Here is a 26,860-nt window from a genome sequence, read left to right as displayed (position 1 = left end):
TCAGGAAAAGTTCATAGGTATTTATTAAGTAATTGCTTCCTAGGAATGAGGAGGAGAGGGGTAAGAAGGGTGAACATGATGAGTAGGTGACTTATTATTTACTTATTTTCTTATTTACTTTAAAAATTTAGTGTATATGTTATTTCCTCTATGAAAATCTTGTTACCGAGAACATTAAAATTCAACATTTTATGTACCTTATTTACCTTGTACATGATTTCAATGGATATGTGACTTATGAAATTTTTTGCTTAATTAGGAACATATTCAACAAGGAAAGCTGTTTGTCCTTTTTAGAAATTAATAATTCTGAGAATATCATAAAGAGGATTTCAATTAGGTGACAAAATGGAAAGAGGAAATGGGTGTTTTCCTGGGAAATCTTTGTTAATCTGTGCTTTGTCCTCTTGGTTGTAAAATTTTTTCATATGTCAGCATTGGCCTCTTAAGACTCTTTCTATAAGATCTCTTGGTACAACCGGGTAACCATCAAAGCCTAGACAACCCTGTCTTCCTATTAGTTTTTTTGTTTATGGAGGGAAGATCACAACAGAAATGGAGAATTTAAATGTAATTAACCAAAACTGCAAAAAATTTGAGCAACAGTATTAAGTTTCTGTAAGTTTTTTAAAAGTTTTCGTTTTGTACTCTCCAATTTATCTGAGACGTAGAAGAAATTTGAGAAATTAGAACAGTGTTTGTGTGATTAGAGTATTAGTTTTCTTTCTGAAAATAATGTAGTTAAGACAATTATATATAAAACTAAAGTTAGAGAAGACCGAATGAGTGTGTTATGCCTCTTTACACTGGATATTAAAAAACCTCTCAACATGCCTGATACTCTTTTAAATTTAGACGCATCTGTCAGTAGTTGTCAATTATCTCAAACTTTGCATTGTTCATGAGGACGTTAAACCCTCTAGAGCAGCCATTTCCGATATTTTTGTCACCAAGGACCATTTTGTGGAAGACAGTTTTTCTATAGCAAGGGGTGACGGAGAGGGATGGTTTCGGGATGATTCAAGCACATTATGTGTATCATTGGATTTTCATAATGAGCGTGCACCTTAAATCCCTAGCATGTACAGTTCACAATAGGGCTTGTGCCCCTATGAGAATATAATGTCACTGCTGATCTGACAGGAGGTAGAGTTCAGGCGGTAATGCTCGCTCACCCACTGCTCACCTCCTGCTGTGAGGCTCCATTCCTAACAGGCCACGGACTGGTAGTTGGAATTGGGGACCCCTGCCCTAAAGAAAGCATCAGTATCTTTATTGTGGTAATAATACCACAGCAAAGGAAATAAACACATTTGGAGAACTTTAAATAAAATTTTTTAGAGTTCAGAGACATACTGAGGCCATCTATGACATGGCTATTAGACTTCAGGTTGAAAACTCTTAGTTTCAACATTCAAACCACAGAATACTCTTTTCTTTCCTAATAGGATAGATTTGGTCTCTAAAAATAGGATTATAACAAGTGAGGGTTAATATTTTAAAGTTTTCTTGGATGTAAGAGCTTATGCTACAGAATTGTTTTTTAGTTATGAATTGCTAATATCAGCTAATCATTCTTTATCATCATAGAAACCCTTTAGTTCTTTTATAAAACAAATCCTCCCACATGGATGGAAGGAAAGCAATTATTCCTAAGTTGCTTCCTCTTTTCTTGGGACTTCTCTGTGTGTAGGGGTTGAACCATATCCTTAACTTTGAGATAAAGTGTTTTATAGATCAGTATTGTTAGAAGAACAGGACTCTGGTATATTGCGCTCTGGCACAGGGCAGCTCTACAAAGAATCTGAAGAGGGATAATATGGTCAAGGGATTCCGTTTCTCCAGAAAAGGCTTGCTGTCCTTCTCCTTGCCTGCCTATAATAATCCTGTGGCCTATCTCCCACATGTGAAGAAGTTAGTTTACACTTGGTTTAGAAATATTTCATTTATCTAACGCAAAGGAGCCTACATCCATATTCTCTGGGGTCAATTTAGAATTTGCTTGCAGTCTTAATGAGCGCCCACTTTTCCTCCTGCACTGTAAATTCTTCCTCTAGTAAAACTGGATTCTGAAAAAGAAGAATGGAACAAAATCATTTTTGATCTCTCTAAAATTGAGAGAATGGGAATCTTTTGAGTAAATTATAGATTTTGTATAAATCATCTCAGCTGTTGGTCTTTATGGAATGCTTATTCTGTGCTCCATCGTGTGGTATATTAACTGGGATTACAAAGATGAACACACTCCTTCTAGCACTAACAAGATCCTCATGGAGTAGAGGTAGGGTGATGCAGTGGAAAAAGCAGGAACTTTACTATGGAGGAGATGATCCTCATTCTGTGAACTATGGCAAATTACTTAGCCTTTCTGGGCCTCAGTTTCTCCATCTTCAAAAACAGCCTGTGAAGATAATGATAGTTTTTGTAGAGACCCTAGCAAAACTGCTTGATCATAGTAGGTATTCAGTAAATGGTAAATTATTAAGGAAGCCTTAGGTAGATTGTTTTCTAGTAGATCTACATTTGTTGATACTGTGAAATCAGTTGATACTGGAAAATCAGTCAGTCTCTCCCTCTTTTCTTAAGCTTATGGGGATAGGTTGGCCAAATTATTAGCAACAAGGCAGTGTCAGTGTTTCAACTCCATGTTCTTTGACTACATTTCTAGGTACTTAGACTTCTAGAGGCAGATATTATGTTAGGAAGACTTTTAATATTTTTATTTATTACACATCTATTTATTGAGGGTTGCCTATGTGCTAGGCGTTGGGACTACTGTGGTGAAGAAGGACAAGGTAAGATCCTTGCTCTGAAGAACAATTCAGTATAGTGGGAACCAGACAGATATTAAACATGCCTTAAGGTCACTAAAATCTCATGAGCCCTCAGTTATAGAATGCATGTGATTCAGTAGTAACTGATTATATGAATCCCTTTTTCTTCCACACTTAGGTTATTTATGCATTAAACTCCTTAGAGAATGGCCCTCTATACTTTTTCAAGCTGTTAACATGCAATAATTTAAGGGACTTCTTTTTAGCATTAATCATGGTTATTATATAAAATGGAAGGCATTGCCTAACTGGTTCAACAGGAAATTAGCACTAGGCATAAGCTGTTCATTTTGATGGGAATTACTAGTTTGATAAGGAGTTTGAGACCATTTTAAACCAATGGTCTCTAAACTTTGTATTTTTTTTCTTTTTCTTGAGACAGGGTCTCACTTAGTCACTCAGGCTGGAGTGCAGTGGTGCAATCATAGCTCACTGCAGCTTTGACTTCCCAGGCTTAAGTGATACTCCCACCCCAGCTTCCTGAGTAGCTGGGACTACAAGTACATGACACCATGCCCAGCTAATTTTTTGATGTTCTGTAGAGATGAAGTCTCACTGTGTTTCCCAGGCTATTCTCAAACTCCCAAAGTATTGAGATTATAGGCATGAGCCACTGTACCCAGCCTCTAAACTGTTAGTAGCTCTATAGTATTATGTGTGGATATTCAGTAATTTATTCACTGACGAGTAGCATGATTATTTTCAGTTTTTGCTACTATAAATACTGGGGCACTAACTGAACATTGTACATATATTTTGGCAAACTTTTGTACATAATAGGGTAAAATAGGGAATATTTGATCAAAAGGTATATTGTATTTAAGATTTTGATAGATATTGCCAAATTATTTTACCCATGCAGATTTTAATTTAAAGTCTGGAGTGGGACTGAGCAAGCTGTGTTTTTAACAAGTTTCATAGGTGATTTTAATGTAGCAAATTTGAAGAACTATCGCAGGATCAGAAAAATGGAGTATAGTACATATCCTCTGGAAAACAACAGGCATTTATGGTTATCTAGGGAAGAGTAAAAAGCCTTTTCGGTGCCTGAAACGTTGGAGTGAATCTATCTTAAGTAGCAGTTGCTAGGGATGGCCCATCTTTATAGAAACAAAGTGTACTAATATTTATCTGGAATATATTATGTCTCTTTGATACATAATGTAGGGAAAAGAATGTAAGAATTGTAAGGACCTGAGTTTGAACACTTTCCATTTAGTAACTGTATTCTTGGGCAAATTAATGAACTTGAATTTTTCTTTATACAGTGATAATATCTACCCTCCAGGTTTGTTGCAAAGATTAAAGAGTGAGTGATAACAACACTTGTTGAGTACCTCTTCTGTCTTCTAGTATTTCATGGCTGTCTCTGTCATGGCAGTTTGTCATTTACTTGTAATTGGTAATTTATCTAGTCATCTCACCATTAGAGTAACTGGGACCATGTCTTGTACTTTGGTGTTCCCAGTCCCTAGCCCAGACTTGGGACATGGTACACTGTTCTGTTTCTTAAATGACTGTGTAGATTTTCCATTTTAATTTTCACAAGTATCATAAGAGATAAGTGTAATTTGCTTCATTTTACCATGAGGAAATCCTCAGGGAACTTAACTTGCTTAAGATAGCACAGCATGGCATAACTGAAATTGAAAACTGTGTGTACGATTTCAAACTAGATAAAGTCTGTGCTTTTTCCATCAATCCACATTGCTGAGATAATGATATAAGGCATTTTGGAAATTTTGAAATTGTTACTCAAGTGATAAGATTATTTTTGTTATTTTAATACTATACTTTTAAAGATTAGCATGATGATACAAACATTTCTTCTGCATATACTCAATATTCCCTTTCAGTTTGGCTTTCCTAAATTCATAGTATAACCAAGTCTGCCTTGTCTATAAGAATGTAAGTGATCATTTCCTCCTGTGAGTGAATTTCTCCATATTTTTCTTGCTAAAAATTCTGTCTTTGCTTTTCTCTTGTTGAACTTTTTGATTTGTAAAAATCAAACACGTGGTTGAAGATGTTTTATATGGTGGTTACAGCAGGATTTTTGTAACCTTGGAAGTTTTAGTAACTAGTAGAAGTAATGTTGTCTTCCTGTATAGTCTTTATCTTCATTTCCCTCTTTCATTAGCAGCCTTATATGGACCTCTTTAGGCCGCGGGTCACTGATTAAGATGTTATCAGATGTCAGCCCTGGCTGTTGGATATCTGTATTTTGTAGGTTGTAACTGTATTGCTTAAGGGTGTGGAAACTGAGGAAAATACTATTTCATAAGTTTTATGTTTATCTTACTTTTAATGGGGCTTCTGTTTGTTTGTTTGAGAATTGGGTTTAGGTTGTTTTGAATATTTAATCGTAAGCAGTTTGAAAGAAAAAAATGTCCCCACTGTCTGACCCGTATGTCGTAAAATTCACAAAGTTGCAAAACAGGAATAGCATACAGCAAGAAGTGTTGCAATAGGAAGAAATGTGTGGTTTTACTCATTACAGTTGGACAAGGGAATTTTCCAAAATTTAATTCTGTGTCGTCTGTTTTCCAGACCATATAGTGATATTTGCCCAAATTCTACATAAATTAGTTTTATTTTCTATTTTATTTTACTTTTTTACCTTTGGTAAAACAACTTTGAGTTGGTTTCCTTTCTCCCTCAGGCCTGGTGATATTTGGGATGGATGGTGGGTGATGGAGGCAGGCTGCATCATGGATTCATTTGGGTCACTGATGCGTTTAAGTTCAGCCATGCTTCAGTGCATGTAATTCTGCCTTTGGTGTTCATATCTATTTAATTAGATCTTTAAGGCATGTGGAATTGTGTTGGAAAATACCTGTCTGATTTCTTTCTCGATCTTTTTAAAGCCTGGTTTGAACCCTGGGAACACAGTTGGAGTCTTCAATGTCTTAGTATTTTTAGTTGGAGCTTTTATATTTTAGGGTTTACTGAGATGAACTTTGGAGAGAAAGTCTAAACAGAATGATTTATGACCTGCAGGAACAGAGGCTGTCATATTTAAGAACTGGAAGAACCCTTTTCTTATTAGTAACAGTTGTTGAATGATAATGCATGGAGTGTCATCAGTTAATTTTTTTATGTGACGTTTCATGTTCTTATTTAGAAACCGATAGTGTTAAATTAACTACTTTGTGTGCCAAGGTATACTTCATAATGGCAATAAAAGGTAAGATAAAATATTATGTAATAAGATTTCAGAAGTTGCATATCTTATATATTGTAAAACTTTTTTTTTTTTTTAAGGCATATGGATCAGGCTGTGATATCGTTATTTTGGCAAATGACTTTGAATGTGTACAGATCATTCCTGGTGCTAAGCATGGAAACATCCAAGTCAGTTGTGTGGAGTGTTCTAACCAACAAGGAAGAGTAAGGGATTTAATTTCTTTACTAAATGTCATTTTAAAATGTGTTTAATAATCTCAGAATATTCATATCCTTTTATGCAAAGCTTGTCTACAATTTCTTATATGTTACTTGGGTGACTGTTAATAGAAGTTGTATAGTGATAGGTTTTATACAAATTATAAAGTGCCATTAAACTGATAATTTGGTAATTAATTGTTCTACAGGTGTATGCTGTCTTCAGAGATCTGTAGGCCTTACAATCCTGTGCATACTGATATTCTGCCAGTTAATACTTCTAGCAGCCATTAAGCCAGTAGGGGGAAGTAAACTTTTATTTTCTCTACCTACTACCCCTTATATTCCTCATACTATAACATCAACGTTTTATTAAGAAATTCAGCAAGTTGTTAATGTCTAGTATCATGATTGTCATATAGCAAGTGCTTTGTAAAGTTTGTTAATATAATGAAAGATTTTTTTTGTTGTTGAGCGAAGAGTCTTATGGTTCATTCAGCCTTTAAAACAGAGGGTGTATTTTGAAATGGTTAATATTTCATCATATGTACCCCCTCCACACTATTTTCAAACATAATCAAATTTTGGTTGCATGTCAAGTAAATATAGCATGTTTGCTGTATATGCCAGCAATTCAGTAAGGCCAGTATTATATAGCAGAGTTGAATGTCTCTAGAGGAATAGAGGAAATAATGTTTTTACCTATAGTTATTATAACAGTTTAAACAATCTTAGTGTTCTAGAAATTGTTCTTAATTGGGTAACAAATTTGATTAAGGATATGTTAAATCAGAATATTCATGGTGATAAATAGTAATCATACAAATTTGTACTGAATGATCAATTATGATTACTTTATTTTACCATTTATCCTGCTCTATCCTACTGTTTGCATCAAGCCTTAATATTTGTGTAAATATATCAGTACTTGACAATTCAGTGATAACATTTGACGTAGTATTGAAACACTGGATTTCCTGGTGTTTCCTAATACTTGTTTCTTGCTTTTCTGTTTCCCGCCCCCCGCCCCTGGGTCCCCCTACCTCCAAGCATTGCTTACACTTATTTTAGAAAACACGGAGGGTGTCGGATTTCTCTCATTAATTTTTCATTGCTTTTCTCTCTAGGCCAAGCGAGGTAGCTTAAGTATGATAGTTGTCAGAGGTGAATTTTATTGAATAACTCAATATCATTGCTGGTGATAATTGCAATGAACACATTCTCTGGGAGTAAAGGTTTTTAAAAAGTATATAAGACATTGGTATTCATACCATGGGAAACAGAGTAACTTGTGTTTCTACTTTTTTGACCTGGTTTAATAAGGCAAAATTGTAATGTCGTTATTGTCTTTATTGCCATCTTCCTTTAGTCCTTTTATCCCCCAATCCTTGTGGTGATAACTTTCACACTGGTGACTTTGTATTAGTCTATTATAATCATTCGTTCATTGATTGACATGTTGAATGGGATCATTCAGAACACTCGAAGTAACTTTCTGTTGTGGATTATGCTTTTTCTTGGAAAAAAATGTTGGATGTTAGGTAAGAGTTAAAATCACTTTTTGGCATGACAGTGCCTTCAAATCATAGGGAATATTTTTGTCAGGCCTTACAGGAATATATACCTAATTTAGTTTTAAAGGTTAATCGGGGTACAGAGGTGTCAGAAAGGATGGTTTTTGGTTTCGTCACTGTAGTTAATTCCTTCTTACCAAGAGGAGTGTGAACTGGGAACTAGCCTTCAAGAAATTATTGGAAAACAGACCCTGGTAGTTTCTAGGAGCAGAGGGATTTTTGTCTTTTCTTAACAGGTATGTGACCTGGAACAAAATCCTCCTCGTCCCTAAATTTCTTGCTTCAGTCCTCTGGGAGATGTCTGCATCAGCTCTTTTCCCCCAGGTGCAGTGGATGGCTCCCTGACTTCTCCTTAACCTATTTTTTTTTTTTACATTTAAATTTAATGTTTAATTTTAAAACAGTGAATATTAGAGTCACAAACTGACACAAGAACAGAAAGCCAAATACTACATGTTCTCACTCATAAGTGGGTGTTGAACAATGAGAACACATGGACACAGGGAGGGGAATATCACACATCGGAGCCCGTTTTTTCTATTCCTTCCTCTAGATTGTGTCCCAATTGGTATTTTCTGTTTGATGGTATAACTAGGCCATTTTATTTGAAATATTTTAAAGACCTGTTATTATTTGATGCTTTTCTCATGGATTTTATATTATTTTCACTGATTGTAAAGTTTCTGACAAAGATGCTTGCTTTCGAAATGTATTTTTTAATAGTTATTTTTATCTGAAAAAATAAAATTCTGAGGAAAATATGATTTCTTTGAATAGGTCAGCTTTCTATTTGATATGTAAAATAAAGCTTGCTGAATTTTTTGATAACAGAGAAAAGACTCATAACTCCAGTATACTTCAAGATACATTTATGGAAGGAAATAAACCATGACTTCTGTATTGAGATATTATATGTAATTGGTTTATACATTACTATGAAAAGGAAGATATGTTTATTTTACGCTTTTCTAGCTATTAATGCTATATTTATTATTTTTTAGATTGCAGCTTCATATGGTAATGCTGTTTGTATATTTGAGCCCTTGGGCATAAATTCCCATAAAAGAAATTGTGTAAGTATTAACGGATAATAGAATACTTTTAGAATCTAGTTAACTTTAGAATCCAAGTGATGTTAATAAAAAGCTCCTTAGGAGCTAGTACTGAAAGTGGACTAGAGTATCAGTGAAAATTGGTCTGGTGCTTTAAGGTAGGATTCTTAAATTGACTAGGGATATATCCCTAGTGCTTTTAGAAACTCGGGTCTCTAGAACATTGCAAATTGAGATTTACTGTGTTAATTGAAATCTATCCTAGTTTGAATTACTCTGATTTCTTGCCTGGATTACTAATCTCTATCTGATATCTGTTTTCCTGTTGCCCTCAACCCCCAGTCTCTAGTCTCAACAGAGCAGATCATGACATTTCTCTGCTTAAAGCTCTGCAATGGTTCCATATTTCTCTCTCTTTTTTTCTTTTCCTTCTTTTTTTTTTTTTTTTGGAAACAGGGTCTGACTCCATTGCCTAGGCTGGAGTGCAGTGGCACGATTGCTGTTCACTGCAGCCTCAACCTGTCAGGGTCAAGTGATCCTTCCATCTCAGCCTCCCAATTAGCTGGGACTACAGGCATGTGCCACCATTGCCAGCTAAATTTTAAATTTTTTGTAGAGATGGGGTTTCCCAGTGGTGCTCAGGCTGGTCTTGAACCCTGGGGCTAAGCTGTCCTCCTGCCTCAGCTTCCCAAAGTGCTGGGATTACAGGCATGAGCCACCAAGCCCAGTTGCTCCATATTTCTTTCAGATAGAAAGGCAAAAGCCTTAATGTAGACTACAACTTCCCTTTTACTCAGTACCACACTTATTATGTCTCAGAGCTCATGGTTCTACTCCGACTACATTGGCATTTTTAGTATTTCTCTGTTACCCCTCCCTCTTTAAACCTTTGTGTTGGTTGTTTTCTTTGTCAGGAATGTTTTTCCTCCAGTTATCTCCAGAGATAGCTCCCATAGATCCTTTAGGTCTTTGCTCATAATACCTTGTCAATGAGGTTTACCTTGACCACCCTTTAAAAAATTGTAACCCCACTTTCTGTTTAAAATTATTTTTGCAGCTTTTATTTATTTATCGTTTACTATTTAGAATGTTATCTAAAGGTGCATAAGGGTAGGAGGCTTTGTTTCTTTTTTTCACAGGTGAATCCCCAGTACATAGAACAGTATCTGGAACATATCAGTTACTCCTAAATGTTGACTGAATGAAGGGGTTAGGAGTTTAGAAAAGCTCACTTACCAGCTAAGTGGTTAAGCATACCACATTGTGAACCATCCGTATTCATACTGGGTACTATATTATATATTTGTCTTACTTAACATTAAAAAATATCCAATGTGGTTAGGATTAACCCCTTTAAAAAGTACTACATGCATTTAAAATTCCACCTTCACTCACAAATAATCAAAATTGCAAATGCTAAATTTGAATGCTAAAAGTATATATTTATAAGTAATTTTAAAAGTATTTTTAAAGTGAAATGCATTAAAGCAAATGGTTTTGGTATTTTTTATTAAATGTATATATTTTAATATATCTTTTTATATTTTTATATTCCCCATAAACAGTGTAAATTAAAATATTAATCTTTCCCTATAGTAGTATTGTGAAATGAATATCAAATTTTGGGCTACTTCAGAGTCACCTAAAGCTAAAATAGTAAAAATTCAGGTTTCTAGGCCTCATTCCCCAAATTTCTTGAGGGTAGTTGCTCCACAGATTATACTCTGAGGAACACTAAAGGAAAAAATACTTAGGAATGTCTATAATTTTAGGAATTACTTAATTACTACACTAAAATGGATTTGTTGAACAGTATTTAAAATAGTGTGCTGTTGTGATTGTTGTTTGGCCAGCAGTGGTAGGCTTTAAAAATAACATTTTCTCTGATTATAAAGTTATTTTTGGATAATGAAGTGCAGGGTTTGCAGATACACACACACACACACACACACACACACACACACACACACACGTGCACGCACAGAGAGAAAGAGAGAGAGAGAGATACACAGACATTTTTTTTTAAGAGACAGAGGCTTGCTCTGTCACCCAGGCTGGAATGCAGTGATGTGATCGTAGCTCACTGTAACCTCAAACTTGTGGGCTAAAGTGATCCTTCCACCTCAGCCTCCTGAGTAGCTAGGACTATAGGTGTGCGCTACCATGCCCAGCTAATTTTAAAATTTTTTATACGGATGAAGAGGGTCTTTCTATGTTGCCAGGCTGGTTTCAAATTCTTGCCCTAAGCAATCTGTCTGTTGTGGCCTCCCAGACTGTTGGGTTGCAGCTATATTTTAAAATTCTTCCTCAAAGTAATCAAGAAACCTTGCATAAAATTTTAAATTGTTAAATATTCTTAAAATATTGTAACAAGAAAGGGTATTACCATTTAAAAATTATTATTTGCCAAATAATGTATAGCTTGCCTAAGGTAACATAGCTTTATATAAATATAAAATGTCCTTTTGTGAGAGGACATTTGCAAAACATACAAATATCCTCTCACAAAAGGACATTTTATATTTATGTACTACAAAGAAATATGTAAACTTTTGTTTACTTAGAGATTGTATTTCATGGCAAAGATCTTTAAATAAAAGACTTTTAAACTTTAAATCACCTTTTAGAATGAAAATATTAAGAAAATAAGTTGAAATTCAGATATAAAATTTGTGGATTTTATACAGTAGTGCAAATCGGGTGACTTTTGAGGAGATAAATCTAGTTTTAGGCATCGACTCCATGAGATTATGACAATTTGCATTTCTTTCTAATGTGCATTTATTTTGTGTTAATAAACATTTAACATATTTGTACCAGCTATTACAAATGCTAAAGATAACAAAAAATATTATGACATAGATTCTGCCCTTGCACAGTTGCAATTTAATGGGAGAGCCAGATATGTAAACAAATACTAATTCTATGTGATCCGTGTTATAATGGCAGAATATAAAAGTGCTTTTGGTTCTGCCAGGATGTCAGAGAAGGCTTCATAGCCGAGATGATGAGTTAGCTTATCTTAGTGGAAGGATAGGAGTTTACAGATGGAGACATGAGGAATAGGGTATCCTAAACATAGGAATGTATTTATAGATGTGAAGGAAGCCTGAGAGAACCTGCTTTGTTTGGGCATGGCAAGGAGCTCAATATGGTAGAATAAATAGTAGTGGAACCAATGAAAGTTATGTTAAAAACAGTATACGAAAATAATAGTGTAATATTTGCATGTTTGTTTCAGATCATGAGGTCGTAAGTTGAAGAAAATGATAAAATGGTAGTGTTTTGGGTTATTATTTTAAAAATACTTTTTCTTTTTTCTTATTTCTTTTTGTCTGCATATTTCAGCAACTCAAGTGCCAGTGGCTTAAAACTGGGCAGTTTTTTTTGAGTTCTGTGACATACAACTTAGCATGGGATCCTCAAGGTATTTAGCAATTATATTTAAAATTATTTAAATTAAATATTTGTTTTAAATGTATGATAAGAATGTGATATAGTCTCCCATAATAAGAAAATGATCAGTACATTGTATCTTCTTTTTGTTGCTGAATATAATTTTTTGTTCTTGGTATACAGTGCATTGTACAATGCTTAATTTACTATTCTGTTTTTTCCCCTGCCTTTAAGTGTTTTATTTCAAGAAACAGTGATGATTTGTTTCCTAGTTAACATGTGCTGCACTTTACTCTTGTATTTACTTAGAAACACAGTTAGAAATAAAACAGAGACCAAGAAAACTTCGGGCCAGGCGCAGTGGCTCACGCCTGTAATCCCAGCTCTTTGGGAGGCTGACGTGGGTGGATCACCTGAGGTCAGGAGTTTGAGACCAGCCTGACCAACATGGAGAAACGCCATCTCTGCTAAAAATACAAAAAATTGAGCCGGGCGAGGTGGCACATGCCTGTAATCCCAGCTACTTGGGAGGCTGAAGTAGGAGAATTGCTTGAACTTGGGAAGCGGAGGTTGCTGTGAGCCAAGATCGTGCCATTGCACTCAGGCTGGGCAACGGGTGAAACTCCGTCTCAAAAATAATACCAAAAAACTTCACCTCATTTTATCATTTGTATCAGGAAATTGCTTTAATTTAGAAAAATTAAGAACCTCTAATAATAGCGATTGTCCCTTTTTATATTCACAATTAATGAGGATTACTTTTATATTTCATGTATAAAACCACCTTTTATTAATTTATAGTTATGCCTTATATCTCAAGGTCATTTTATGTGGTAATTTCAGAGTTATTGGCGAGTTTGTTATCTGTTAATACGTTTGCTGTTAATTTTTTTTTTTACTTGCTTGACATAATAACTCTTTGCAAGTAAGCTTTTCTTTGTTGTTCTCAAATCTTAAGAACTGCTCTTTGCTGTCCAGAAAGATGCTTTTTTTCCTTCTAAGGGACTTTAAAAATTATATATAAACCAAGTGTTTTTCATTGGTGATATTGGTTACTTTTCACATAATATTAATAGTTTACAGATCTAAACAGAAGCCCATGTGCATGTATTTCCCTATATAATCTTTGTGTATTCATCAGAACATTCTTTAATTTTCAGATAATAGATTGTTGACAGCAACTGATTCAGTTCAGTTGTGGGCTCCTCCAGGAGATGATATTCTGGAAGAGGAGGAAGAAATTGATAATAAAATGCCACCTGTTTTAAATGATTGGAAGTGTGTCTGGCAGTGCAAGTTAGTGTCTATTTCTATTGTTATATTCATTAATTAAAAGCAAATGCTTCCTAAAACATGTTCCCTTTCACAAAGATCTTTATTTTTTATGGTACCATTGCATTTAGAAGCCTAGAAAGTGGATATTTTCTAACCAAAACTCATATAATATCATTCTTTAATTTGTGCTACAGTTAATAATTTTAAAAAAGGATGAAAGGACAGGAGTTGACAGGGTTGATACATAGGAATTACGCATTAATAGATTGAGATAAGGATGGGGAGGGGGAAGATGTGGTGAAAGTTGCCAGCCAGTCTTTCAAGTGGAAGATGTACTGTTAACATTCGTATAGATTGTGTGATGAAGACCAGTCAGGGATGATGATAAACTCAGCTTTTAACATGTTATATTTAGGATGTTGGTGGGACATGGAGATATACTATATGCATGTTACTTAAATTCTTCTTTTCCCAAAGTGAATGTTGGAGTAGTTTTAATTTATGTTTTTATGGAGGTGAAATATTTTATTTATGTAAAACGGTCTTATTCTGAAGATTCTGACTGTGATGTTACAAAAATCTTATCTTGACCATTTATGTATACAGCATACCAGATTTTAAAAGTGCTAATTGCTTAACTTTTTATTTTTTAGAACCTCAGTATCTGTACATTTGATGGAATGGTCTCCTGATGGTGAATATTTTGCTACTGCTGGAAAGGTAAAGGATCAAACAAAAACATACAGAAGAAACAAATAATAGGTTCCTGAAGAAAGGTCAATAGGAAAAAGCATTTTTTAGGCCTTACATGTCTGAAAGATTTTTTTCTTATGTTTGATTTTCTCAGGCATAGAATTGGGTTGAAAATCATTGACCCTTGGTATTATATATCAATAAACTTATTTTTTATTGATATATGTATGGGATACATGTGATAGTTTGAAACATGTGTAAGTGTAATGATGGTCAAATCAGCGTAGGATTTCCATCACCTCAAACATTTGTCTATTTTTGTTGGGAACCTTTCAAATCTTATAGCTAATTGAAATATACAATATATTATTGTTAACTATAGCCACCCTACTGTACCATTGAATACTCGAACTTACTCCATCCAACTGTGTATTTTACCAATTAACCAACTTATTTTCGTTTCCTTTTTTAGCTCCCACATAAGATTAAGAAAATGTGGTATTTTTCTTTCCGTGCTTGTCTTATTTTATGTAATGACTTCTAGTTCCATTTATGTTACTGCAAATTATAGGATTTTGTCCTTTTTATAGTCAAAGAGTATTTCACTGTGTATATTTACCACATTTCATTTATCCTTTCATTTACTGATGGGCATCTAGGTTGATTCTATATATTGGCTATGGTGAGTAGTGCTGCAGTGAACATGGGAGTGTAGGTATCCTTTTGATATACTGATTTCCTTTTCTTTGAATTAATAACCAGTAGTGGGATTGATGAATTATATGGTAGCTCTTTTTTTTTTTTTTTTTTTTTGAGAAAACTCCATACTGTTTTCCATAACAACCTTTGCTACCACTAGCACCTGATTGAGCTGCCTGTAGGCCCAAAACTTGTCCTCCTGGACCTATAACTGCTGGTGTCCATGTATGCTGCCTTGGAGCCCAAGGGCTGGCATGCCTGGCCTGCCTTTGCCACCACTGGTGCCCCAAAACTGGCCTGTCTGGTGTCCCTGTCTCCAGCAAAACTTCACCATAGCCTCTGCTACCAACCGCAGCCTCAGCCAATGAATAACTCACGCATCACTGATATTGATTACAGCTGAAGAAATTTTATGAAGAGTACTCTCCTGCACTCACCCAGAATCGAAGCTAAAGCACACTATCCAACTAACACTACAACATCTGGGGGACCTGTTAAGTCTTAAACTATGTCTTTCAATTCTGAGAGATTATTTTATGTCTTTTGTGTGTTTTTTCCTTCTCTCTCTGGATCTCTTTATATTCAGATATGGGTACTTTTACAGTAATTCTCTTACTATTTCCCCCGTTTTTTCATCTGTTCATCTTTTAATTTCTGGGGGACTTTTCAGACTAATTTTTTTCTGCTATTAAATTTTTTTTTAACTATTGAAGTTACTATTAGTAACTTCAAACTAATTTTTTTGTTATTAAATTTTTAATTTTTAAGAGGTTTTAAAATTCTCCACTTTTTAAATTACAAAATATTTTATAAGTTAAAAAGTATATATAAAACATGTTGTGTAAGATACAATAATTAAACAAATACTCATGTCCCATATTTCTCAACTTGAGACAAAGAACGTAAAACGAATGAGTCCATTATCTTTCTCTGTGCATCACCCTCCTCCCCTTCCACCCCAAGCAACCAGAATCCTGACTTCCATGTTTATTTTATTTTTAAAAGTTTCAGTCATCTGAATTCCTAAATAAGATAATATTTAGTGTTCCACAGTTTTAAACTTAACAGAGTTGTGTCTTTCTTTTCAAGTTTTTTTTTTATTATACTTTAAGTTCTGGGGTACATGTGCAGATTGTGCAGGATTGTTACATAGGTATACACATGCCATGGTGGCTTGCTGCGTCCATCTCCCTGTCACCTACATTAGGTATTCCTCCTAATGTTATCCCTCCCCAATCCCCCCACTCCCTGGTCTCTCTCCCCTCCCCCACCACCAACAGGCCCCAATGTGTGATGTTCCCCTCCCTGTGTCCATGTGTTCTCATTGTTCAACACCCACTTACGAGTGAGAACATGCGGTGTTTGGTTTTCTGTTCCTGTGTCAGTTTGCTGAGGATGATGGTTTCCAGCTTCATCCATATCCCTACAAAGGACATGAACTCATCCTTTTTTATGGCTGCATAGTATTCCATGGTGTATATGTGCCACATTTTCTTTATCCAGTTTATCATTGATGAGCATTTGGGTTGATTTCAAGTCTTTGCTATTGTAAACAGTGCCAGTGTGAACATACATATGCATGTGTCTTTATAACAGGATGATTTATAATCCTTTGGGTAATGGTATAATCCAAGTAATGGTATAATCCCAGTAATGGTATTGTTGGGTCAAGTTGTATTTCAATTTCTAGATCCTTGAGGAGTCACCACACTGTCTTCCACAATGGTTGAACTAATTTACACTCCCACCAACAATGTAAAAGAGTTGCTATTTCTCCACATCCTCTCCAGCGTCTGTTGTCTCTAGATTTTTTACTGATTGCCATTCTTACTGGTGTGAGGTGGTATCTCAGTGTGGTTTTGATTTGCATTTCTCTAATGACCAGTGACGATAAGCATTTTTTCATGTTTGCTAGCTGTGTACATGTCTTCTTTTGAAAAGTGTGTATTCGTATCCTTTGCCCACTTTTTGATGGGGTTGTTTTTTTCTTGTAAATTTGTTTTAGTTCTTTGTAGATTCTGGATATTAGCCCTTTGTCAAATAGGTAGCTTGCAAAATTTTTTCCCCTTTCTGTTGGTTGCCGGTTCACTCTAATGATTGTTTCTTTTGCTATGCAGAGCTCTTAATTTAATTAGATCCCATTTGTCTATTTTGGCTTTTGTTGCCAATGCTTTTGGTGCTTTAGTCACGAAGTCCTTGCATAGGCTTATGTCCTGAATGGTATTGCCTAGGTTTTCTTCTAAGGTTTTTATGGAGTTAGGTCTTATGTTTAAATCTTTAATCCATCTGGGGTTAATTTTTGTATAAGGAAGAAGTCCAGTTTCAGCTTTCTACACATGGCTAGCTAGTTTTCCCAACACCATTTATTAAACATGGCGTCCCTTCCCCATTGCTTGTTTTTGTCAGAAATGTCAAAGATCAGATGGTTGTAAATGTGTTGTGTTCCTTCTGAGGCTTCTGTTCTGTTCCATTGGTCCGTATCTCTGTTTTACTATCAGTACCATGCTGTTTTGATTACTGTAGCCTTGTATAGTGTGAAGTCAGGTAGTGTGATGCCTCCAGGTTTGTTCTTTTTGCTTAGGTTTGTCTTGGCTATGCCGGCTCTGTTTTGGTTTCATATGAAGTTTAAGGTGTTTTTTTCCAGTTTTGTGAAGAAGGTCAATGGTAGCTTGATAGGGATAGCATTGAATCTGTAAATTACTTTGGACAGTATGGCCATTTTTACAATATTGTTTCTTCCTAACCATGAGCATGGACGGTTTTTTCCATTTGTTTGTGTCCTCTCTTATTTACTTGGGCAGTGGTTTGTAGTTCTCCTTGAAGAGGTCCTTCATGTCCCTTGTTAGTTGTATTCCTAGGTATTTTATTTTCTTTATAGCAACTGTGAATGGGAGTTTGCTCATGATTTGGCTCTCTGTTTGTCTGTTATTGGTGTATAGGAATGCTTGTGATTTTTGTATTGAGAATTTGTATTGCTTGTGATTACACATTGATTTTGTATCCTGAGACTTTGCTGAAGTTGCTTATCATCTTAAGGAGATTTTGGGCTGAGACGATGGGGTCTTCTAAAAATACAATCATGTCATCTGCAAATAGAGACAATTTGACTTCCTCTTTTCCTAATTGAATACACTTTCTTTTTCTTGCCCGATTGCTCTGGCCAGAACTTCCAATACTATGTTGAATAAGAATAGTGAGAGAGGGCACCCTTGTCTAGTGACAGTTTTCAAAGGGAATGCTTCCAGTTTTTGCCCATTCATTATGATACTGGCTGTGGGTTTGTCATAAATTGCTTTTTTATTTTGAGATACATTCCATCGTTACCTAGTTTATTGGGAGTTTTAGCATAAAGTGCTGTTTAATTTTGTTGAAGGTCTTCTCTGCATCTATTGAGATAATCATGTAGTTTTTGTCTTTGGTTCTGTTTATGTGATGGATTACATTTATAGATTTGTGTATGTTGAACCAGCCTTGCATCCCCGAGATGAAGCTGACTGGATTGAGATGGTTAAGCTTTTTGATGTACTGTTGCATTCTGTTTGCCAGTAGTTTATTGAGGATTTTCGCATCAATATTCATCATAGATATTGGACTGAAATTTTCTTTTTAAATTGTGTCTCTGCCACGTTTTGGTATCAGGATGATGTTGGTCTCATAAAATGAGTTAGGGAGGATTCCCTCTTTTTGTATTTGGAATAGTTTCAGAAGGAATGGTACCAGCTCCTCTTTGTATGTCTTGTAGAATCTTTTTTTTTTTTTTTTTTGAAACTGAGTCTCATTCTGTTACCCAGGCTGGAGTGCAGTGGCACAGTCATGGCTCACTGCAGCATTGACCTCTTGGGCTCAGGCCTTCCTCCTACCTCAGCCTCTTGAGTAGCTGGGACTACAGGTATGCACCATGATATGTGGCTAGTTTTTGTCTTTTTTTTTGTAGAAATAAAGTTTGATCATGTTGCCCAGCTTGGTCTCTTTTCCCTTTATTTATGATGCCTTAATTGAAAAAAAATTTTCTTCAAACAGAAACAGAAGTACAGTGAAAAATGTACTGAACTCCTATGTTCACTTACTTAGCTTCAGTAGTTATCACTCAGGCAATCTTGTTTCATCTGTACTACTCCTCCCTCAGTTGGGTTATTTAGGCTTGTGTCACCGATGTCATTCATCTGTAAATATTTCAGTATCTACTTTTGAAGTACAAAGATTTTACAAAAATATCCACAATATAAAGTGGGTTAAATGTAGGTTGAATCTTGTTTAGGAAAGTTTCTTATTATGCTATAAAAATATTCTTTTTTATTTTCTCTTAAAATCTTAAAATGTTAATGTCTTATAATTAAGACCCTAATTCAAATGAAAGTTGTTTCAATACCATTTATTGAATAATTCATTCTTTTCTCTTTGATCTGCCATGCCATTTCTGACATACATTAAATAATATTGTAGCAGATGTCTTGTTCATGTCAATTAGGCTCTTGTGTGGATTTCTTTTGGGTATATACATAGGAATAGAATTGCTGGGTTATATGTTACATGTATCTTTAACTTCCGTAGATAATGCCAATCAGGTTTTCCAAGTTGGTATACTAATTTACATTCTAATAGTATACAGTAGTTTTTGTTGCTCCTAGCCAATGCTGATATGGTCTGATTTTTAAACTTTTGTAAATTTGGTAGATGTCTAGAGGTACCTTCTTGTAGTTTTTTTTTTTTTTTTTTTTGAGAGAAGGTCTCACTCTGTCCCCCAGGCTGGAGTACAGCGGTTGATCATAGCTCACTGTAACCTTGAACTCCTGGGCTCAAGCAATCCTTTTGTGTCAGCCTCCTGAGTAGCTGGGACTACCAGGTATACACCACCATGCCTGGCTAAGTTTTATTTATTTATTTGGTAGAGATAGGATCTTCTTATGTTGCCCAGGCTGGTCTTGAACTCCTGGCCTCAAGTGATCCTCCTGTTTTGTACTCCCTAAGTGTTGGGATTACAGGCATGAGCCACTGCGCCTGGCCTTTTTGTAGTCTTAAAGTGCATTTCCCTGATTATTATCAGGTTAAATACCTTTTCATATATTCATTGGATATTTGGATGACTGATTTAAAAGAAAGTAACTGGGCAAGTTCCTTGCCCATTTTAAAAATACTTTTTGGTCTTTTGTCTTGGTGATTGGTAGGAGTCCTTTATTATGGATATGAGCTTTTTGTCAGTTATATGTTTTGCAAAGATCTTCTCCCACTTCATTACTTGCTCATTCACTCTCTTAATGGTATCTTTTGATGAATAGAGATATTTGTTTTCAATATCAAATATATCAGTATTTTTCTGAGTCCTATTTAATACGTTTTTCCTACTCTGAGATTCTGAAGATTTTTTATAATCTTCTTTCTAGACTAGAGTTGCTTTAAGTTTTTTTGTGCTGTGAATTCCTTTGGAAATCTAGTGAAGCCTATAATAACCTTCTTCAGAGTTTGATGTTTTTAAATGCATAAAATATGTAGCATTATAAAAGAAATAAATTATTGAAATACAGCTTCAAGATATTAAAAAATATGTTTGTAATAGAGACATTATATACTTTTTAATGTATTCAGTACCAAAAATAGCATTTAAAATATGGGCAGTTTTAATCGTGCTTAGCTACTGTATATGGAATTAAAACTTCAGTATCTTACTTTATAAGGTGAGGATAGGCTTTCCAAGAACAGCAGAATTCACTGAAGCCTTTTTCGGTTGATTTCTAGTTGCAAAACGTTAAACTTTACTCTTTTATTGCTCAGCAGTTAGTTGGCACAGAGGTAGTTGCTTAACAGTTGCTTGAACAATATAGACAGGAAGACTGCAATCATGTGCAGTTTAGTAGCAGTTCCAATAACTAACAATTTCAAAGTAGAAATGAGTGCAAAAACTACTTCGAGATATGCAGTAACTGTCATGTGATAAAAAACATCTTTGATTTCTGTTAGAGACAAAGTCACATGTACTGCTAATACTACTTTGGTTTGTTTTTTTGCAGTTAGCCTTTATGAAAATAAAGAAGTAATTGTTTTTCACCGTTAAGGTTCATGGTGCCTTTAGGTCTTACTTTTCTTGGTTTCTTCAGAAGCAGACCCTGACATAAGGATTCAAGTGTATATAATTAATACGGGTAATGATCACATGAAATATACTGGATTTGAGGCAGGGAAGTGATGACACTTAATAACCTTTATTAAATATATTAACAAGCTTGAATCTCTGCGTCCTCTGGGAGCCAGCGTTCTGCTCACTCATGTCATGTTCCTTACACATGTTCTACACACACATCAGTCATTGATTGAGGGCAGGTGAGGGCCAGCACCCATTCCCCACTCCTAGAATACCTCAGGCAGAAGGATGTAGATGCTTGCAGTTGAAACTGGCACAATAAATGCCAAGGCATGATGGGATATAAATGATGTGTCAAAAGTATCTTTTGTATCTTAAAGTCTATTCGTAGGACCTTTGGGTCAGAGGACCTCAGACCGAGATCCTCTGGTCTAGAATATGGACATTTTATGTTTTGTCTTTCACATTTAGGTCTAAAATTTATGTGAAATAATGTGTAGGTGTTGAAGAAGGTCAGGTTTTTTCCTTAGGGATATCCAATAGTCTTGAACAATTTATTAAAAAAAAATTCCTTTCTTCATTGTTGTGTATTATCACTCTTGTCATAAAATCAAATGTCCATATTTCTGAAAGTCTGTTTCTGGGCTCCTTTCTTTAGTTCATTGGTCTTACCTTTTACTAGTGCCTCCTGACAAAATTAACCTTGATATCTGGTAGGGCAAGTCCTCCCCAGTTGTTTTTCTTTTTAAAGATTGTTTTTTCTCTTCTTGGCCCTTTGCATTTCTATATAAAGCTTAGAATAAACTTCATAAATTTTGCAAACCAAACAGAAAAGCTTTTATGATTTTTACTGGTATTACATTGACTGTATAGGTCAGTTTGGGGAGAATTGACATCTTTACTGTATTCAGGCTTTCCATTTATAAGTATGGCTATCCCTTCATTTATTTTAGATCTTTTCTCAGTAATGTTTTATAATTTTCTCTGTGAAGGTCCCAGATATCTTTTGGGATTAATTCCTAGATATTTGATATTTTTGATACTGTTGTAAATGGAATCATTATTTAAATTAAAAAAAATTTGTTACTGGTATATAGAAATGCAGTTTGTGAATTGGCTTTATGCCCAGCACCCTTACTAAACTCAGTAATTCTAATAATTTCTCTGTAGATCATTTTGGACTTTATATATACATAATTATCTATGAATAATGAAAGCTCTAGTTCATCTTTTGTAACTCTCCCATGTTTTATATTTTTCCTTTCTTTTTAACCACAGTGTCTAGGACCTCTAGTAGAGTGTGGAATAAATGTGGTAATAACAGGTATCTTTTCCTTGTTCCCAGACACAAAGGAATATCACTGTGTCATCAGAAATACAATGTTTACTGTTGATGTTTATTGTAGGTACTTTTTTTTTTAGATAAAGAAACTTTATTTCTATTTGTTGTTTGCTAAATTGTTTATCTAAACCACAAATGATGTAGAATTTTAGCAAGTTTTTTTTCTGTATCTTATGAGACAATTTTTATGTTTTTTTTTTTGAGAGAGCCTTGCTCTGTCACCCAGCTGGAGTGCAGTGGCACAGTCTCAGCTCACTGCAGTCTCAGCCTCCCAGGTTCAAATAGTTCTCCCATTTTAGCCTCCCGAGTAGCTGGGACTACAGGCACCTGTCACCATGCCCAGCTAATTTTTATATTTTTGGTAGAGACGAAGATTTGCCATTTTGGCCAGGCTGGTCTGGAACTCCTGACTTCAGGTGATCCACCCACCTGAGCCTTCTAAAGTGCTGGGATTATAGGCGTGAACCACCATGTCTGGCTGTCTTTTTAATCTTTTAATAAGATGAAATACATGGACTGATTTTGTAAATCTTGTATTCCTGGAACAATCCCAACTTCATTATACTGTATTATCCTTGTTGGATTTGATTTGCTGATCTTTTGATTAAGATATGTCTTAGGGTGAGATTTGGCCAATAATTTTTCTGTTTTCATAATGTCCTTGACAGATTTTTATGCTGATGTTATGCTGACCTTGTAAATGGGTTGGAAAGCTCTCTTTTGAAAAGGGTTTTGTGTAAGAGTGATACAGTTTTATTCTTAAGTATTTGCTGGTGAAGACTTCTGGATCAGGAATTTTCTTTGTGGGATTCAGTTTCTTAAATCATTCAGATTTTCTTTTTCTTTTGTATGTCAGTTTTGGTAAGTTGTATTTATCTGTACTTTTCCAGTTTTATTTAGATTTTCAAGTTTATTGGCACAAAATTATATAAAATACCTTATCTTTTAATATCTATAATACATGTATAATGATTTCTTCTTCAGTTTCGATGTTAGTTGTGCCTTCTCTCGTTCTTGATTCATCTCACCAAAAGTTCATCAATTTTAAATGTTTTTTCACTGCCCTAAAAATTCCCTGTACTCTGCCTATTTTAACTCCGGCTACCCCTCCTTAGTTGTTAGTATTACCTTATCTTTTCTACTTTTAAATGTTGGGGGTACCCAGGGCTCTTCTAGTCTCATGGTTGCTGATGCCATTTAAATACCATTTTTATGTGCTAATGACATTCAAATGTGTATTTTTTGCCTGTACCTCTCCCCTGATCTCTACTTCCCTACCTCCTCAGTCTACTCTGATGGCTTACCTTTAGAATATATCCACAGTCTGTCACTTCTTTACCACCTCTTATAATCTGGTTGAAGCCACCACTATTTATCACTTGCATTGTTGTATTAAATTTTTAATTGATTTCCGAGAGAGATTCGAGATGGCCGTCTAGCAGCAGCTCAGGGTTGCAGCTCCCAGTGAAGGTGTAGGGAGTGAGTGGATGCTGGACTTCCAGACGAATTTTTGTTGCTTACAGACCAGGAGATTCCCAGCGGAGGAGTCCCACGGGTTGCCAGTGTGACTCTTTTGGCCGGCACAGCTGTTTTGCTGGTGTCCTGGTGTGGCAGTTCTCAGTGCAGACTGGGTGCCCTTTTAGTTGGCATTTGGAGCTCCGAGAAGGCAGAGTCACCATTCAGCTGATTGGGAGGGGGACTGAAGATGGGAGCCAGACTGGGAGATTCCTGGGCAGAAAAGCACCACGAATCACAGCGCCGCTGTTTCAGCCGGCACGGTCGCCGCACGTGAAACTGTATAGATCTCGGCGCCTTTTCGGTGGGCGACTGGGGCACCTGGGAGAGAATTGACTGTTCGATTAGGAAAACAAAAAAAGGGGGCTCCGAGGTAGGGAGCCAGGTGATTGGTCCCACCCCCACAAAAATACAGCAATTGGAAATGCTGACAGTTGAGAGTTTTACAGCAAGCACAGCTGAACCTGGGAAGGTCCAGCTCTGTTGGGGAGGGGCATCTGCCGAATGAAAACAAAACAGAAAGAACATCACCACCAACAAACTGGACATCCACTAAGAGACCCAGTCTGAAAGTCAGCAATTACAGAGACGACAGGTGGATAAATCCACAAAGATGGGAAGAAACCAGCGCAAAAAAGCTGAAAACATCCAAAATCAGAATGTCTCTTCTCCTTCAGAGATCATAGCTCCTCATCAGCAAGGGAACAAGGCCTGATGGAGAATGAGTGTGATGAATTGTCAGAATCAGGCTTCAGAAGGTGGATAATAAGAAACTTCTGTGGGCTAAAAGAACATGTTCTAACCCAATGAAAAGAAACTAAGAACCTTGAAAAAAAATTTGACGAAATGCTAACGAGAATAGACAATTTAGAGAGGAATATAAGTGAATTAGTGGAGCTGAAAAACACAACACGAGAACTTCGCGAAGTATGCACAAGTTTTAACAGTCGAATTGATCAAGCAGAAGAAAGGATATCAGAGGTCAAAGACCAATTCAATGAAATAAAACGAGAAGACAAGATTAGAGAAAAAAGCACAAAAAGGAATGAACAAAGTCTCCAAGAAATATGGGACTATGTGAAAAGACCTAATCTATGTTTGATAGGTGTACCTGAATGTGATGAAGAGAATGAATCCAAGCTGGAAAATACTCTTCAGGATATTATCCAGGTAAACTTCCCTAGCAAGGCAGGACAATATTCAATGCCAGGTAATACAGGGAACACCACAAAGATAATTCCTCAAGAAGAGCAGCCCCAAGGCACATAATCATCAGATTCACTAGGGTTGAAATGAAGGAGAAAATGCTAAGGGAAGCCAGAGAAAAAGGTCGGGTTACCCACAAAGGGAAGCCTATCAGATTCACAGCAGATCTCTCAGCAGAAACCATACAAGACAGAAGAGAGTGGGGGCCAATATTCAATATCCTTAAAGAAAAGAACTTTCAACCCAGAATTTCATATCCAGCCAAACTAACCTTCACAAGCAAAGGAAAAATAAAATCTTTTGTGAACAAGCAAGTACTTAGAGATTTTATTACCACCAGGCTGGCTTTACAAGAGCTTCTGAAAGAAGCGCTACACATAGAAAGGAACAACCAGTATCAGCCTTTCCAAAAATATACCAAAGAGTATAGAGCATCAACTTAATGAAGAATTTACATCAACTAATGGGCAAAACAGCCAGCTAGCATCAAATGGCAGTACTGAACTCCCATATATTATTATTAATCCTAAAGTTAAATCAACTAAATCCCCCAATCAAAAGACACAGACAGGCAAATTGGATAAAAAGCCAAACCCATCAGTATGCTGTATCCAGACCCATCTCACATGCAAGGATACACAAAGACTCAAAACAAAGGGATGGAGGAAGATTTACTAACCAAATGGAGAGCAAAAATAAATAAATAAATAAAAAGCAGGAGTTGCAATTCTCGCCTCTGATAAAATAGACTTTAAAGCAACAAAGATCAAAAAAAGCAAAAAGGACATTACATAATGGTAAAAGGATCAATGCAACAAGAAGAGCTAATGATCCTAAATATATACACACCCAATATAGGAGCACCTAGATACATAAGACAAGTTCTTAATGACTTATAAAGAGTTAGACTCCTACACAATAATAGTGGGAGACTTTAACATCACATTGTCAATATTAGACAGATCAAAGAGACAGAAAATTAACAAGGATATCTAGGACTTGAACTCAGACCCGGAACAAGTATACTTAATAAACATTTATAGAACTCTCCACCCCAAATACACAAAACATACATTCTTATCAGTACCACATCACACCTACTCTAAAAGTGACTACATAATTGGAAGTAAATCACTCCTCAGTAATTGCATAGCATTTCACAGGTTTAAATGAAATACTGGTTGGCTGCTTGTTTGTTATTTTCCTCTCTTATTCCTTCCTGTCTCCATTGTTAAGCACAATGATTGGCATAAAAGAGGTTTTCAATACCCATTTTTACACTGCATTCTAGTCTGGGCAATAAAGCAACACTCCCGTTCTCTCTCCCTCTTTCTCTTCCTCTTTCTTTCTCTCTTTCTGTTTTTTCTTCCTTTCTCTCTCTCTTTCTTTTTCTTTTTTCCTTTAAAAAATTTTTTTAAATTGATTTCCCAATTTTTACTGCACTCCTGTACAATCTATGTTCAAACCAGCAGGTGGAGTAATTTTTTAAATTATTTTTTTGAGAGGGTTTCACTATCTTGCCCAGGCTGGAGTGCAGTGGCACGATCTTGGCTTACTGCAACCTCTGCCTCCTGGACTTGAGCAATTCTTTTTCCTCAGCCTCCTGAGTAGCTTGAATTACAGGCATTTGCCACCACACCTGGCTAATTTTTGTATTTTTAGTAGGGATGGAGTTTCATCATGATGACCAGGCTGGTCTTGAACTCCTGACCTCAAGTGATTCTCCCACCTTGGTCTCCCAAAGTGCTGGGATTACAGGTGTGAGCCACTGCGCCTGGCCTGGAGTGATCTTTTTAAAATGTTGTCAGATATTG

At 35.7% G+C, this 26,860-nt stretch overlaps 1 protein-coding gene across 9 annotated transcripts in view; it reads left to right on the top strand.

Annotated features, from left to right (window-relative positions):
* The window catches only part of DMXL2 (Dmx like 2), a 179,537-nt gene that overhangs the window by 21,764 nt on the left and 130,913 nt on the right, over positions 1-26,860 (top strand). For 7 of the 9 annotated variants that reach the window (XM_035259655.3, XM_035259654.3, XM_002753485.7 and 4 more), the window contains 5 exons: positions 6,099-6,224; positions 8,794-8,865; positions 12,193-12,271; positions 13,401-13,536; positions 14,169-14,235. In XM_035259655.3, coding sequence (XP_035115546.1) covers positions 6,099-6,224; positions 8,794-8,865; positions 12,193-12,271; positions 13,401-13,536; positions 14,169-14,235 — 480 coding nt within the window. Of the gene's footprint in view, positions 1-6,098; positions 6,225-6,427; positions 8,866-12,192; positions 12,272-13,400; positions 13,537-14,168; positions 14,236-26,860 lie in introns of all 9 variants that reach the window. The other 2 variants (XM_078334243.1, XM_078334244.1) reach the window with 2 other exon arrangements.

This window comes from Callithrix jacchus, chromosome 8, assembly GCF_049354715.1.
Source record: "Callithrix jacchus isolate 240 chromosome 8, calJac240_pri, whole genome shotgun sequence".
NCBI classification, from domain to species: Eukaryota; Metazoa; Chordata; class Mammalia; order Primates; family Cebidae; genus Callithrix; species Callithrix jacchus.
This window is presented reverse-complemented; position numbering and strand designations above follow the sequence as displayed.